At 53.7% G+C, this 15,114-nt stretch overlaps 1 protein-coding gene across 9 annotated transcripts in view; it reads right to left on the reverse strand.

The window, feature by feature from the left end:
• Window positions 1-324: 324 nt before the first annotated feature.
• Window positions 325-15,114, reverse strand: part of Kifc3 (kinesin family member C3) — a 92,764-nt gene continuing 77,974 nt past the window's right edge. For 8 of the 9 annotated variants that reach the window (XM_087900265.1, XM_087900262.1, XM_087900261.1 and 5 more), the window contains 17 exons: window positions 10,038-10,103; window positions 9,453-9,596; window positions 9,122-9,361; window positions 8,541-8,714; window positions 7,920-8,067; window positions 7,719-7,849; window positions 6,795-6,906; window positions 5,817-5,998; window positions 5,001-5,105; window positions 4,269-4,399; window positions 3,798-3,921; window positions 3,116-3,245; window positions 2,804-3,033; window positions 2,545-2,679; window positions 1,973-2,081; window positions 1,127-1,153; window positions 325-930 (listed from right to left, as the gene is read on the reverse strand). In XM_087900265.1, the coding sequence (XP_087756391.1) occupies window positions 1,149-1,153; window positions 1,973-2,081; window positions 2,545-2,679; window positions 2,804-3,033; window positions 3,116-3,245; window positions 3,798-3,921; window positions 4,269-4,399; window positions 5,001-5,105; window positions 5,817-5,998; window positions 6,795-6,906; window positions 7,719-7,849; window positions 7,920-8,067; window positions 8,541-8,714; window positions 9,122-9,361; window positions 9,453-9,596; window positions 10,038-10,103 (2,166 nt within the window). In that variant the 3' untranslated portion in view covers window positions 325-930; window positions 1,127-1,148. Of the gene's footprint in view, window positions 931-1,126; window positions 1,154-1,972; window positions 2,082-2,544; window positions 2,680-2,803; window positions 3,034-3,115; window positions 3,246-3,797; window positions 3,922-4,268; window positions 4,400-5,000; window positions 5,106-5,816; window positions 5,999-6,794; window positions 6,907-7,718; window positions 7,850-7,919; window positions 8,068-8,540; window positions 8,715-9,121; window positions 9,362-9,452; window positions 9,597-10,037; window positions 10,104-11,760; window positions 11,811-15,114 lie in introns of those variants that run through there. The other variant, XM_087900268.1, reaches the window with a different exon arrangement.

A 15,114-nucleotide genomic window follows, 5' to 3' on the forward strand; every position in this document is an offset into this window, starting at 1 on the left:
AGTTCCAAAGACTGGGAGCAAAGGCCAGCCCAGGGTGAGCAGTGGACTGGCAAAGCTGACAGCTCCCTGTAACATGGAAATGACACCACTATGGGATGGGACAGTGGTTATAGACACATGGGGTCTTCATAGTTGAGATTATAACCAAAATGATAGACAAGGCATGGGGACAGTAACTCCTGGCTCCCAGTGGGGAACACATGGTCTGATGGTAGCTTCTAGAGTCTGTATGGTCACTTAGCAGTGGGGAGCAACAGGGCATAAAATGTCCACTCTCCATGATCCATACACAGGGTCTCCCAGTACCAATAACTCAGACTACGCTTGTATAAAAAGACATTAATTTTAATAAGTAAAAATGGCTAAGCTTCCAAAAGTTCTTAAATAGGATTTGGGGAGAGGAACATGTTGAGAATTAGTGGGCAGGGAGAGTGCCTGGTGTCAGGCAGATGAGCAGGACCCAGCCCTGTCCACTGGCCTTTGCCAGCCATAAATACAGCCCACACCCTGACAGGGTGGGGGCTCCTATATACACCTTAGAACATTATATACACACTCCGGTGAGGGACCCCCTCCTAAGGAGGGCAAGCAGGGATGCTCTTGTTCTCCCCAGCCCTCAGCTGCTTCCCCAGCCTTCCCCACTAGTAGGGACCACCCTCCCTGTAAGGGCTGGACTTCCATGGCTTCGGCTTACCAGGCCGAATACCATCCCCACCCTTCCAGAAGCCCACGCTTGGGTGCCTAGAGCCACACACAGACTCGCTTCCTTCGGAACATGTTTCTCTGAGGAGAGGCAGGGCAGGAGAGCCTCCACACGGGCCTCCATCTCCTGCATCCATGATGGTGTTAGAACAGGTAGCCAGACCACAGGGCCCAGCTCCAGGCCTGGCAGCGTAGCACATCCTCACACAGGCACTGGCCTCAACTTCCCTGAAAAAGAAGGGTGCGCTCAGCCTCCTGCCTCAGCAGGCGTGCCCACAGCAGATGCAGAGCAGGAGGCCAGCAGAAGCGTATGGACAGCAGGCAGCGGAGGACAGGCCCGGCTCTGTACCACGCAGCCCTAGCAGAGCCCTGCACCAATAGCAGACAGCAGGCAGGCAGCCCCAGGCCGCTGGCCCACACTCACCTGGAGACTGCAGCCCCAGCCGTCAGGCTGAAATCAAAGTGATAGACATCTCACTTGCGGAGTTTTGACCCAGCTGCCACCACCCCTTTTGGACCCAGTGAGTGGCCTGGCCTCCAAATGATGAGGCAGGAATCCCAGGTCACAGCCCTGTGATGGGGCCTCTTTTCCACTGGGAATGGCGGGACTGCTTTGTGGGGGGTGGAGCGCAGAGGCAGGTACTAGGGGAGCCCTCACCCCAACAGAATGTATACAGCATGGGCCTTGAGTCAGTAGCATGTGCTAGGAGTTTCTAGGGCCAGATTCTTTGTCACCCTCTCCAGGGGCTTGGGACTCAGTAAAACAGTTCTGCCTTCTGCCTTCTGCCTTCTGTCCAGAGCAGGCAAGGCAGGGAGACCAGTTCTAAACGTGGTTTTGGGGTATTGAGGATGGAACCCAGGACTTCCCACATGCTAGGCAAGCAGTTTCCCTTTGGGGGGAACAGTGTCACTGTATAACCTTCAGTGGCCTAGAATTCACTGTGTAAACCATGCTGGCCCAGAACTTGCAATCTTGCCTCTGCCTCCCAACTGAGGTCAGGTACAAGTTACCATGCCTGACTCTACCTCCTTTTTAAAATTCCATTTTGAGACTGCATTGGCCAGGCTAGTCTCAAACTTCAATCCTCTTGTTTCAGCCTCCCAACAGTTGAGACTACAGGTGGGGGCTGCTAGGGCTGGCTCAGGGTTTTTCTTCCCTTTTTAAAACAGCGTATCTAGGAAAGGGCAGCCTGGCACGGTGACCACCAACGTGGGAAAGGCTTGTCGCCCTCCTGCCCTCCCATCCCAATCCTCTCCCAGACAGGCTTACCCGATGGCTGCAGCTTCCTTCGGATGGAGCCCGGGCGGCTGTTGGTCCCAGAGCCAGGGGCAGAGTGGGCTCGTGCTGTTGGCTGTGGTGTCTGGCAAGCTGGCTCCCACTGTGAGCAGAGAAGGCCTGGTGTTATGGGAGCCAAGGCTGTCCTGGCTCCTCCCCTCCATCCACCTGACAGTGTTCCCTCATCTACAGAGGCGACTAATGAGAAGTCAGCCCAAGGATATTACCCATGAAGGACGAAATTAATTTGCACTGCATATCCACAATGGGCCATTGCTGGCCCCCCAAAATAAAGATGGCCTAGCGGGGCCATGGAGCTCGTATAGTGGCCCCTTAGTAACCAGAAAACAGGCAGGCAGGTCTCAGTGAGTCTGAGACGTTCTGGTCTACAAAGGGAGTTCTAGGACAGTCAGAGCTACTTGGAGGGAACCTGCCTCAGAAACCAAAGCGCCACTGGGTTCTAGCTTCACCCATGCCCCCACCACTCAAGCCTGTCAGCCCCACTCCCTACTCAGAGCCAAGTCCACGGGGGGAGGGGGAGACGACCCTCCCCTTCTCCCCCATACCTCCAGATGCTCTTGGCTTGACCAGGAACCCAGCTCTGTGCGGCGGGACCCAGGGCCCAACTCCACAGAGCGAACTCTCTCAGCAAACTTGAGGGAGTACAAAGTCTCGCTGGTGTTCTTCTCTACTGGGGACACCTAAGGGACAGAGAATTCAGGTCCAATCCATGCCAATTGTCTGCCCCCCATGGTGCAGGAGGCGGCAGCATGGTCACTAGAGGATGCTTCTGATCTGGGGGCCTTCCTGAGCCCCAGGCCTCACCTGCACCACCATGAGAGTCTTGCTGTCACCACTGAGGGAGTCCTGCAGCAGGTAGGTGAGCTTGGAGTTTCGGAAGGGCACGTGGCCCTGTCGGGAACGCAGGGCAGCAATGACATCCCCCAGGGCAGACAGGGACCTGTTGATGTGCTGTGCCTCCCGCAGGCGATTGCCTTCAGCGCCTGACTTGCCCACACGCTCGGAACCAGCCAGGTCCACCAGGTTCAGCTTCCCTGCAGGCAGGGTAAAAGACAGGTCAGCGCTGCTCAGGATGGCCACGGAGTGTTTGACCGGGATGCCCACTGTGTCTCTTACCCGTGGTCCGGAGGCCTGTGCTGCAGTCCACACCACGCACTGTTACAATGAGCAGAGCGTGGGAGCGGGAGCTGTGTTCGTTCAGGTTGGTGAATTCCGTGGTGCGGTTGTTGTAGCCAAACTCAAACACCTGGGAGGCATAGGCAATGGGGCTCCTTTGGGAAGGGCAATGCCACCCTGTGTGTTTTATTTATATACTGAAGTTGATTTGGGTTTTGTTGTTCAATTTTGGGGGAGACAAATTTTTATTATACACATCAAGCTGCAGCTCACAGAGATCGGCCGGCCTTCTCAAATACTGGGATAAAGGGGTATACCATCAGCAGCTGGCTACTTTTTAATTTTTTGTTTTGTTTTGAGACAAGGTCTCACTATGTAGCCTTAGTTGGCCTACTCCCTATACAAACCAGATTGATCTCAAACCCACAGAGAGTTTCCCGCCACTGTCTCCTGAGTACTGAGATCAAAGGTGTGCACCTAGTCACTTGAAGTGTTTCTGAGACAGGGTCTTGCTAGGTAGCAAACTGGTTTCAGATGGACAATCCTCCCGCCTTTCCCTTCAGATGAGGGCACAGGCTCCAAGCTGCACAGTCAGGTGGTGACAGAGCCCACATCTGAGCCCAGGCCTGTCCTCCAGAGCAGCTGGTGGGCAAGGTCTCCCAGCGTGTCCCATACTCCTTACCTTGTTGATGTCATCCACACTCTGCACCTGGAACTCAGTCAGCCCTGGCACATAGAGCTGCCCGCTGCCGTCTGGGCACAGGCGGATCTCCAGCTTCTCCTGAGGCTCTTTCCCCAGCAGGTCTCTGGGGGGAAAAGCGGGACATTACCTCTCCCTCCCACTCTGGCCTCTTCTGGCATTGCACCCAGTCCCTAGCCTGGACTCTGCCCCCATAATCAATCAGGGAATCTTGGGCAATGACGCTGCTGACCTTTCCTCTCCTGCCCTGTCCACAGAAGTCCTAAGGGTACGGGCAGGGGTCCCCACCCCCATCCCAACCAGCATAGTGCAGTCCACAACAGGAAAGGGAGCCCAGATAAGGGAGGAGGACCTACCTCCTAGATTTGGTCAAAGCCAGCTCTAGCTAGAGGCTAGACCCAGAAACCAGGGCGCCCCCCACCATAAGCCCCACAGAACTCTGGCCAGGCCCACCTGAGAACCTCGTTGTAAATCTCAGCCGCGCTGACAGTGATGTTGTACTGCCAGTCAGACGCCTTCTCCTGCACCTCAGAGAAGAGCAGCTGCAGGGCCCGCTGATTAATGCCTGGGTTCTCGGGGGTCCCCTGATGGCAGAAGGAAAGGAGTTCAAGGTCAGTCTGGCCAACATAGCATGTTTCAGGACAGCCAGGGCTACATAGAGACCCTATCTCAAAACAACAGCAACAAAAAAATAAAGAAATCCTCAACTTAAGTGCCCCAGTCACAAGGACTCTGGGCACATGGCACGCATAAAGCCCTTCTCTGAGAGCCCAGCTTCCCACAAGTATAGTCATGTAGTAGCCAGTCTCCCATTGCCCAGGAACTCCCTGAGGGCTGACAGCAAGCCTCATTCATCATAATATCCTGGGAATCCTCAAGCCTAGTCTGAGGCAGCCACACTATAGGAAAAGAGCTCAGGGAATATACGCAAGGAAGGAGGTCTGGCCTCTGACTTAGACCAAGAGTCCTCTGATGTCTGTCCCCACTTCCTAGAGACATGCAAGCCTATGGGGCAGGCTCCTGGGAAGAAGTACTAGTTTTTGCAGGCCTGGTACCGTGGAGTAAATGTAAGGAACAGAGCCCAAGGTGGTTATGAGAATAAGACAAAGCATACATTATGCAAAACCCAAAGATCATGGAAGGAAGCTAGGTGTCTAAGCCCCTCCCCACTGGGCACACACCTACCTCCATCGTATATGTCTTGCCAGCACCGGTCTGGCCATAAGCAAAAATACAGACATTGAAGCCATCGATGCAGGAGGTAATGAGGGCCTGTACCTCTTGGAAGACCTGCGGGGACACAGGGCAGGGACCAAGGAGCTTCCAGTGCTGCTGGCACGTGGGGCCCCATAGCTCCAACTTCAGCCACCTCCCAGCTAAGGCCTTCATCAGTGAGAACCAGGTCACTGTAGAGGATTTAACCACTATCACCAGCACAGGGCTTGGGGCCCAATCCCAGCTTATGCATTCTCAGGGAAGACTTGACCAAACCAAGGCAGAGGCTAGCATGTGCCAAGCATATTCTCTAGCTTGGCCTGCCTGACCCCCAGCAGGAAAGAGATGTGGGCCAGACAAGCCTAGAAGGCTGCCTCTGAGCTGAGAGGAGCGTGAAGCTGTCACTCCCATGGAGTTCATGTTGCTCGGCCTTGGCACTGGGGGCGTCAGGGACAGTGGGGGCTCTAGAAAATCCCATGGTACTGTCACAAGAAAGGAACTCAGGGCAAGGGAGGCTACCCTGGGCCTAATGGCTGATGAGGGAGGCCTTGAGGTGGAAGGAGCCATGGGACAGGCATAGTCATGGTCCCTGGGTAAAGCAGGGTCCGTGTGGATCTCCCTAAGGCCTCCAGTTGTACCTTTCTACCCACTTCCTTCCAGATGGAAGAAGAGTGATCCATGCGTCTCCACTCACACCTAGCCTTGACCCCTGCCTTGTGTTTCTGTCCTTTCCTCTGCTGCTCCTCCCGTGTCCCTGCAAATGCCCTGCCATGGAGCCACACTCACATCCTGCTGTGAGGCCCACGGGGAGAAGACCTTGTCCAGCTCGAAGGACACAGGCTTGCCCTTGTGCAGCAGGTGGATGATGGAGTCATCATCTGGATCAAAGGTCACAGCATTGGTTGCCTCAGGTCCGTCCCCATCCTCCTTGGTGACTGGCCGGACTCGTGCAATCACCCGGATGTTTCCTAGATGGGTAGAAGATGGAGAAATGAAACGGATCTGTCAGACTGAATTCTAGGCAGACCAGTGGACCAGGAGTCCCATCTTTTATGCAGAGTTCCAGGAGAAACTTATTGTTAATCACTCAGACTATTGTATGAATTCAGTACATTTTCTTCCTGAGCAGACAAATTCAGGATGCTTTACCTTGTGGCTCAGGAACTGCAGCCAGTCTTGGTAACACACTCTGTGGACTTGAGTTTCCTCATCTATTCAAGGAGCTTGAACTCCATGAATCAAGAGATTTATCTATCAATCTAAAGGGGCACAGGGAATGCTAGGTAGGATTTGGGTACCAGAACCAGATGGGGAAAAAAAGAACAAGGCAAGAAAAGAGGGGCTGGCAGTGTATCCTGTGGGCAGCTGTACATGTGCTCCCCGCCCTGGTGAAGGGACACTGTAGGGTTCTCTGGGGACTAAAGACCACTCTCTGCTCCCAGCCAACACGAGCATGGCGAGGGCTGTGGACTGGGGACACAGCTGGCTCCCCAGGGTCTGTAAGAGCTGGCACAGAGCAGGCGATGTCTAGAGATCAGTGAAGCCCCAGTCGGGAACAAGTGCCACTACTACACAGTGCCCTCACATCCCCAGGCCTGGGAGGAACCTGCCATGGGCAAGGGGCTTTAAAGGTAAGTTCAAGCCCAAGGTGGACCATTTGCTAGCTGTGGGCCTTTAAGTTTCCTGACTGTTCTGGGCCCCTGAATCCTTAGCAGCATCACATACGGTGCTAGGAATAACTCCCATGCAGCTGAGGATACTCACCCTTCAGCCGCACCAGCTCATTGTGGCATTTCTTGCGCAGCTGCAGTTCCCGGCGGTACTTGCGCAGCAGCTCCTGATTGTTGCTGTTGACCTCCTCAATGGCCTGGCCGATCTGGGGAGCATGCACACTACCATCAAAGGCCTTCCCTGGTCATCTGCCCAGGCTGAGTACCCGACATGTACTATCGCGGCAGATCAACCTCTGCGGAGGCACAGCCAGCACCCCATCTTAGAGACAAGAAAAACTGAGCTCTAGGCAAAGAAGCAAAGGCCTGGAACTTAAATACCTGGCTACAGCGAGATTCAGCTCCTCCCAAATCAAACCCTTCCCACGGAGCTAGGACGTTAAGGAGAGTGGTGATGCCCAGAATACCCAGGGTTTAGTTCCTGGCCGCATCCATGTATTACCGACATGATTATTTCAAGAACTTATTTCCTTTTCCCAGAATATATCTGTCTCTGCAGAGCTGTCATACAAACTTGAGAAGCCAGCGGCTATAAAAGGCTCAGCCACATGGGAGGCCCCTTAAGAGACACTGGCTATTCTCACACTATGTGAAGATGGCTTTAAAAAGCAAAATGAGCACCTAGGGATGAAGCTTGGCGGTAGAGCCTTTTGCCTACCAGGAGTGAAGCCCTGGGCTCAATGCTTCTTACAGCAAGAAAGAAAGTAAATAATAAACACAGTGAACCAGGCATGGTGGCAGATGCCAGTAATTACAACACTCAGGAGGCTGAGGCAGGAAAATATGGAACCAGGGTCTCAAAAATAAATTAATTAATTATTAAACAAACAAGCATAATAGACATAAGGATACTGTAGCATGAATGAGAGCTCACGAGAGGAATGTCTTTTGGGAACAAGACAAGAAGCTGTTGCATAGGGACTCTGACTACAGGTGAATTCCCACTGGGTTTGCTCACCTCAGCTTTGACACTCCTGAGAGCCTCCTGCAGTAGCAAGGGGAAGCCCCGCACCTGCCGCTTGAGCCCATTATAGTCGTTAGTGAGGGTCCTCAGTGCAGGCTGCAGCGTCAGCAGGTTGGTCCTGACACCTATGGGGCGAAGGTGTTAGACATCTGGGCTTCCAGGCATGGGGCTGGGCAGAGCCGGCTTCAGGCTCACCTGCCAGGTTCTCGTGTACTGCCTTCATCTCCACCTGGGCCCGTGCGAAGGCCTCCTCAATGGCCCGGTTCTTATCCTCCTCCAGGGACTGCATCTCCTCCAACATCTGCCCGTGTGCCCGCTCCAGCTCTGCCTCATACATGGCAATCTGATGGCCAGGCCAGAAAAAGGTTCAGGGGGGAGTGTGAGAAAGGGCAGGGCAAGTGTAGGGAGGAAGCCCCATCTCTCCTGGGCGTGGACATACGCCTGGCTGGTGTAGAGCGATGGAATGGCCTGCTTCCCCCACAGGGCTGCGAGTCTGCACAGACAGCACCTCCTCGTATTAAGCACAGCTTCAGCTGGTCTGTACACATAACAGGTGATAGGCTACGTGCTCCCAAGAAACATGTGCTCAGGAGATTGGAAAAAGCATGGCTACACACGCAGCTACTGAGCAAACCTGTGACCTGCCATGGCCAGCCCCTTATGATCACTTCCCTGTGTCCCAGGAAGGAGCTTCTGTGACCAGCTCATGTTCCAGATGAGGGCACAGAGACTGACTACATGGTCAGAGGAAAGGAGGAACTAGACCCCCGAGTCTGTGGTGTGGAGTCCCCACTACAGCCCTCTTGGCGCACACACCTGAGCCCGCAGCTGTACTGTCAGCTGATGGGAGTTCTGCAGCTGCTGCTCCATCTCTTTCAGCACCTGCCGCTGCATGGCCACTTGCTCCTGCAGGTGCTGGTTTCGGGTCTGGGACTCGCTGAGGGCCTGCTTGGTCTTGGATGACTCCACCTCCACTGTCTTGATGACGTACTACAGAGAGAGGGAAAGGCAGGACAGAGCATCTTGACCCAACAGCAGTTGACCCAACAGCAGTTGACCCAACAGCAGTTGACCCAACAGCAGCTGCTGGTAAAACAAAACCTCCAGGAGCTGAAAGGGTTCTGGTTCTGCAGAATGCTGCAGGGCATGCTAGCATCTTCTGAAGGGAAGCCTGACTGAGGCCAGGCTGAGCACAAACCGACAAGAAGGACAGAGACGACAGCAAGTGTACCTGTGCCGAGCATACAACAAGCCCTGCCACAGAGCCTGCCCTGGCAGCGAGCGCGGAAGGAGAGAGCCCTTCAGTCACATACACCTGGCTATCCACTGGGACAAGGCCCTTTTTAGGGGTAAGACCTGCCCTGGGCCCAGGATTCCTTCAAGGCAGCACGACTCACCTTAACCGGTGGGGACTGGGCCCTCAGACTGGCGATAGTCTCATGGCTGTCCCGCAGGCGCCGGCTGAGCCGCTCTTCCTCCTGTGCTTTCTCAGCCAAGCAGTCCTTGAGCCGCAGCTCCACCTCTGCTAGCCTGTCGGTCTTCTGCTGCACCTCCAGGTTCAGCTCCGACAGCATGCCTTTGTTCTCAGCCACTTCCAGCTGCAGCTGGGACAGCTTGTCACGGAGCTGGGTGCTCTCCTACAGGCAGTCAAGGCAGACAGACTAGGAGCAGGGCCACGTGGCGCAGCGGAGCCCACAGGCCCAGGGTGGCGGTGGCCTGCCGGCTTACCTGGCTGTGCTCACAGCCCTCGCAGGGCACCACCGGCTGTGCCCGAAGCTCCTGCAGCTCCACCTCGCAGCGCCTCAGCTCCTGCTTCAGCTGCTCGTTCTCCACCATCAGCCTGTCCCGGTGCTTTTCCACGTCGGTGCCTCCCTGTGGAGAGCCGGAGCCCAAAGGAGGCATGAGCGAGGGAACACCAGGAGAGGTGAGATGAAGCCAGGAGAACACAGGGAACAAGAAAGGAGGCAAAGAAAGGGGTGGCAGGAAGAGGAAGAGGCCAGGGGCTCAGAACAACGTCAAGAGAAAGACAGGAAAGGAGGCCACGAGGCAAGGCAGGCCCGCTCCCTGCTGCAATGCTCCTCTCAGTCTATTTTCCTGAGTGTGAAAGTGACACAGAGTCACATTAATGCAGAGTTCACACTCTTGGTCTACGTCAGCAAAGAGATCCAGCCCCCTGCTCTGTGGTGAGAAGTGACAAGCCTTTGAGACAAGGCGGTATAAGTTCAGGTAGGGCACGGGGACCCAGCCACACCGAGGTGGGATCCTCAGCTTGACATCCATCACCCCTCCTTAAAATGGCACTGGGGGTCTCACCAGCTCTGATCGTAATCGGCTCACTTCCTGGGCCTGGCTGAGGAGCTTTTCCTTCAGATGCTCCACCTGTGGGCACAAAGCCAAGAGCACTGTGAGCCCAGGTCCTCACCACCAGCCCACACCCAGTCTGCTTGCCCAGCTCCAGTGATACCCAGTGTGGCCCCTCTGATATTCAGTGAGGGGGAACCTCTGTGGTGACAATGCCTTGGATAAAAATCCTAGGACAGTGACCCTTCCTTGGGGCTGCCCCCAACAGGATACCATCCCTGAAGGCCCCAGACCCTGAGCCTATATTAGTCTGCCCCAGGAAGCCCCCTCGGGAACAGGCATGGCAGACAAGATTCCTGGCAGCAGAATTTGCCAGGGCATGTTGAGTTTCTCCTCAGAACATTCTAGATGACTGTGTCACCTTGGAAAAGGCATGGGGAGTCAGATGGATTTTGGTGGGATAGGAGGCTTTTATATCTTGACCACCAAAGTACTGGACTCTGATTACTAAATGAGAGTGAAGGGAAATATTGTCTATAGACACCAGGCAGATAAGGCAGACCCCCCCACACAGACACACACACACACACACACACACACACACACACACACACACACACAGTTGGATACCTAATGACTACCCGAAGAAGAATCTCCCATGTGGTACCCATGGCCAAAATCTGATGGAAACTCATACCCAGTACCTCAAAACTTATCTCATAAGAGAGGCTAATACTGAATGCACACCTTCAATCCCAGCAGAGGCAGGGGGACCTCTGAGTTTGAGGCCAATCTGGTCTACATAGTGAGTTCCAGACCAACCAGGGCTACATAGTAAGACCCTGTTCAAAGACAGGTGGGGTGGGGCCTGGATGTTTAGATGTAAAGTCTCAGATGAGCATGTAGCCTCAGAGGTCACTGTTCCCTAGGCCTGGACAGAGTGGCTAGCTGGGCAAGAAGAAGAGGGCCATGAGATCCTCCACCTCGCTGTAGACCCAGTAGGCCAGTGCAGGTCAACTCTTGATGACCAAAGACCCCTCTGAGAGAGTGGAAGACCCAGCCAGGGGATAAGCAGGTGACCTAAAAGCTAAGACTTGAGAAAACTTACTCACCTCTGTCCCCGCCTCTAGTAAGTTCCTTCCTAGGGGCACTCTCAGTCATGGGCCCAGCAGGAAAGCAAAGCCCATGCCATTTCTCTACCCACTACCACTGCCCATACCGGGTTGAGAACCCAGTGTGTGTGCAGAGTTAGGCAGCCAGAAGGCGAGCTGGTCTGAAGTCCTACTATTGAGGATACAGCTAGGTCAACTGTGGTATTGACTGAAGGCAACTGTGAAGCTGGTGCTTGCTCTTTGGTTTGTGGAGGGCAAAGATTGAAGTACAACCTCACAGCTATGTCTTCCAGACCTTCTGCCTTCACCCCCAACAAGCCCAGCGTGGACTTCGTGTGTAGCACCTCTGACCAGAGGGGTCTTTTCAGTCCTTTTTGAGAACTTTGCCCTGCCCCCTGCATCCTGCCTCACGGTAGCTTATTAGATCCTATCAAAGAGAAACCTGTGTGGGTAATATGAAGGAGCGGGGCCTCCAGGCTGCAGAATCACAGTCCATGGAGTCTCCGTGATTTCCAGTCAGGTGTGAAGTGTATGAGTTTCTCTTGCATTTCCTTCACCCTTACGGTAAGAGGATCTACTTTCTAACGCTTTGTATTGCCTCACTGAATTTCTGAAGTTCTGACCTTGGCTGTTTCCAATGCTGATGCTGGGCGCTCAGCCCCGCTGTAGGGAACATGGGGCTGGCAATGCTTTCTGGGAGTTAGGACATCTGGTCTGTCTACAGCCTAGCTCCTTCTTGCATCACAATGGGAACTCAGGTGCTGCTGGCTCTGCTGGGCTAGATAAGGAGACACAGGAGGTGGAGAGGATGGGAATGACTTGTTGACAAGGAGTGGGGACCATAAAAGACCCCTTTGGTCTGAGACATCAGACGCTAAGTTATCTGGGAGCTCATCACAGGAAGCAGAGCAGGGGAATCTAACTGCACTGGTCTGAAGGACACCCTGTCAGGGGTGGCCATCACCACCCATCAGGCACAACCCACTAACTCCTTCATGGCCTCCGGGGGACCAGCTGCACCTGACTAGGGCAGGACTGTTAGAACTGCTGCAGGAGAGGGTCCCGGCCTGCACTTGGAGGGGGGCTCTGTTAGGAGAGGGCTTGAGGGCAGAAGAAGCAAGTGGAATGTCCAGAGAACTGGATGGGAGACAGGAACAAGAGGAGCAAAGAGCAAGGCACCACACCCTGCAAGCCTGTGCCGCACCTACGCCTACCCACACACTTAGGAGGGGGAGGACTACAAAGGCCAAGCAGATCCAGATCGCAGCGGCTCAGTGTGATTCAACAGCAGAGGGCAGTGTGCAGAAGCCCTGAATCAAAGTGCTGGGAACGGAGAGTGCAGAGTCTACAGAGGTGCCGGCCCTCCCACCTAAGGTTATCAGCTAGAGCAGGGGCTCTGATCTGCGCCTGTGGATCGTGACGCCCCCGCCCCCGTGGCAAACCTCTACCTCCACAATTATCTGCTTTATAATTCATAACAGTAGCAAAATTTCAATTATGAAGTAGCAATCAAAATAATTTTATGTTTGGGAGTCATCACAACATTAGGAACTGTATTAAAGGGTTGCAGCCCTCGGAAGGTTGAGAACCACTCAGCTAGAGAAACTGAGGCAAGGGGCACAGGGAGTGGGGCCTGCCTGTCTACTAACCTGACGTAAACTCGCATTTACCATGGCAAAAGCAGCTGGATGGAGGTGGGGTACCCGCTTAGGTCTTCATTGTCTCAGCTGTCTGCTCCCAACCCAGTGATTACCTCTCTACCTCCCACCATGCCTGGGCAGCGTGGTCAGCAGCTATCTCGAGGCATAAAAAACGGCTCTGCCAAGGGTTCTACAAAGCCTTGCTGAGCTGGCATTTCACCTGGAGCCCCAGGGATGGCGGCGGGGGTGGGGATCAAGGCAGTACCCTTCCCACAGCCAGCTCACCCATTCTGCCTTGCATACTCCCCAGCTGGGAGGCTGGCCTGGCCTAGTTGACACAGCTGTGTCAAGTGCCATGTAGTCCCCTTTGCCCTCTACCCCGGAGAGGCAGGGATAGCATTTGAGAACCCAGGATCCCAAACCTAACCAGACCTCCGCTCACGAGAGTCACCAGACAAGTCCCTTCACCTCTCCCCGTCTGCACTGAGGCGACCTCATCAAGGCCCTGAAGACTAAATGAGGAAATGTGTGCGATGTGCTTGCCAAGGCCCAGCGTATGACATATTCTACTACAAACTGAGCAGCTGGCATCTGAATGTTCAGGACCAAAAATTTTCTGTAGTTCAGATTTTTAAATTGTTGCGTATACACCATGAGACAGCTTGGGCATAGTGCCCAGGTCTAAGCAAATTCACCTGTGTGTCATATGCACCTTATACACAGAGTCTGGGGTAAATTTTACAGTATTTTAATAGCATTTTTGTGCACAGAATAGACTTTGTTCAGGCTTAGCTGTCAAAGTTGTAGCATAGTGTTTGGTGCAGGATTTTGGACTTCGGAGCATCTGGGATTAAGGCTGCACGGCCTGGGCTAGCAGAGGAGAGTGGTACTGACCCCTGAGCTGCTTTCCTAGCGCCTTGCACTAGGCTGGTTCCTAGTAACTGTAGATGAGTGTTGAACGCAGGAGTGCCCTCAAAGACCACAGTGAGTGGTCAAGTTGGGTCAGAGCATGAAGTCATCAGCATGGGTGGCCCGGCCATGAGTTAGGGTGGGCTGACGGATACCCACTCCATTAAAGACCAGAACGGCCACATGACTTCACATAGGATGCCAGGTGGGAATGTCAAAGGAGCCACATCTTCCACTGTCAGAAACAAAAGTGAAGGCCAGGGCTGGGGTGTGGCTAAGCACTTGGCCAACACACACAAGGCCTTGGGTTCAATCCCCAGCACTGGGGGGGGGGGGGGAGGCGCACAGATTTTCATGCAAATTGAGATTTAAAACTGGCGAGTAATTTGATTTTAAAATCAGGCCAGTAAGAACTTAACTTCAGCAAAGTTTTGCAGGATGTGAAATCAACGCAAGATTCAGTTGTGTTGCTATAACAACAGACTATTCAAAGTAGAAAATAAAATTGTTCCATTCACAGCAGCATCAAGAAAGCATGAAATCAGACTACATTTAAACAAGGAGATGGGGAGATGGCTTGTTGGTAAAGTGCTTGTTGTTCAAGCACACAGATCTTAGTTCAGGTCCCCACCATCGATGTAAAAAGCTAGGTACGGGGCTGGAGAGATGGTTCACTGTTTAAGAGCACTGGCTGCTCATCCAGAGGATCTTGGTTCAATTCCCGGCACCCACATGGCAGCTCACAGCAGCCGTCTGTAACTGCAGTCACAGGGGATCTGACACCCACTTCTGGCCTCCAAGAGCATTTGCGTGAGTGCAGTGCACAGACACACATGCAGGCATGGCAACACACATGACAGCACATGCCTATAACTCCAGTGCTGGGAATAAGGACAGAGCCAGACAGATAGATCCCAGGGGCTCGTCAGTCACTCCATCTAGCTAGTCTAGCTGAAATGGTGAGCTCCGGTCCAGTGAGAGACCTTATCTCAGAAATAAGGTGGAGAGGAATAGAGGAACACACTCCATGTCAGCCTCTACCCACGCATACAGGGGCATGCACCTGCAAACTCATGTACGTGCATGTGCGTACGTATGAAAAAGGTAAGAAGACATCATGAGAACTACAAAGTGGGCTGGAGAGCTGGCTCTGAGTTCAATTCCCAGCAACCACATGGTGGCTCACAACTATCTGTAATGAGATCTGGTGCCCTCTTCTGGCCTCCAGGGATACATGCAAGCAGAGCACTGTATACATAAGTAAAATCTTTTTTTTAAAAAAAAGAAAACTACAGCCAGGCGGTGGTGGTGCACACCTTTAATCCCAGCACTTGGGAGGCAGAGGCAGGAGGATCTCTGTGAGTTTGAGTTCGAGGCCAGCCTAGTCTACAAGAGCTGGTTCCAGGACAGGCTCCAAAGCCACAGAGG

This window comes from Myodes glareolus, chromosome 22 (genome assembly GCF_982192425.1).
Source record: "Myodes glareolus chromosome 22, mMyoGla1.1, whole genome shotgun sequence".
Lineage (NCBI taxonomy): Eukaryota > Metazoa > Chordata > Mammalia > Rodentia > Cricetidae > Myodes > Myodes glareolus.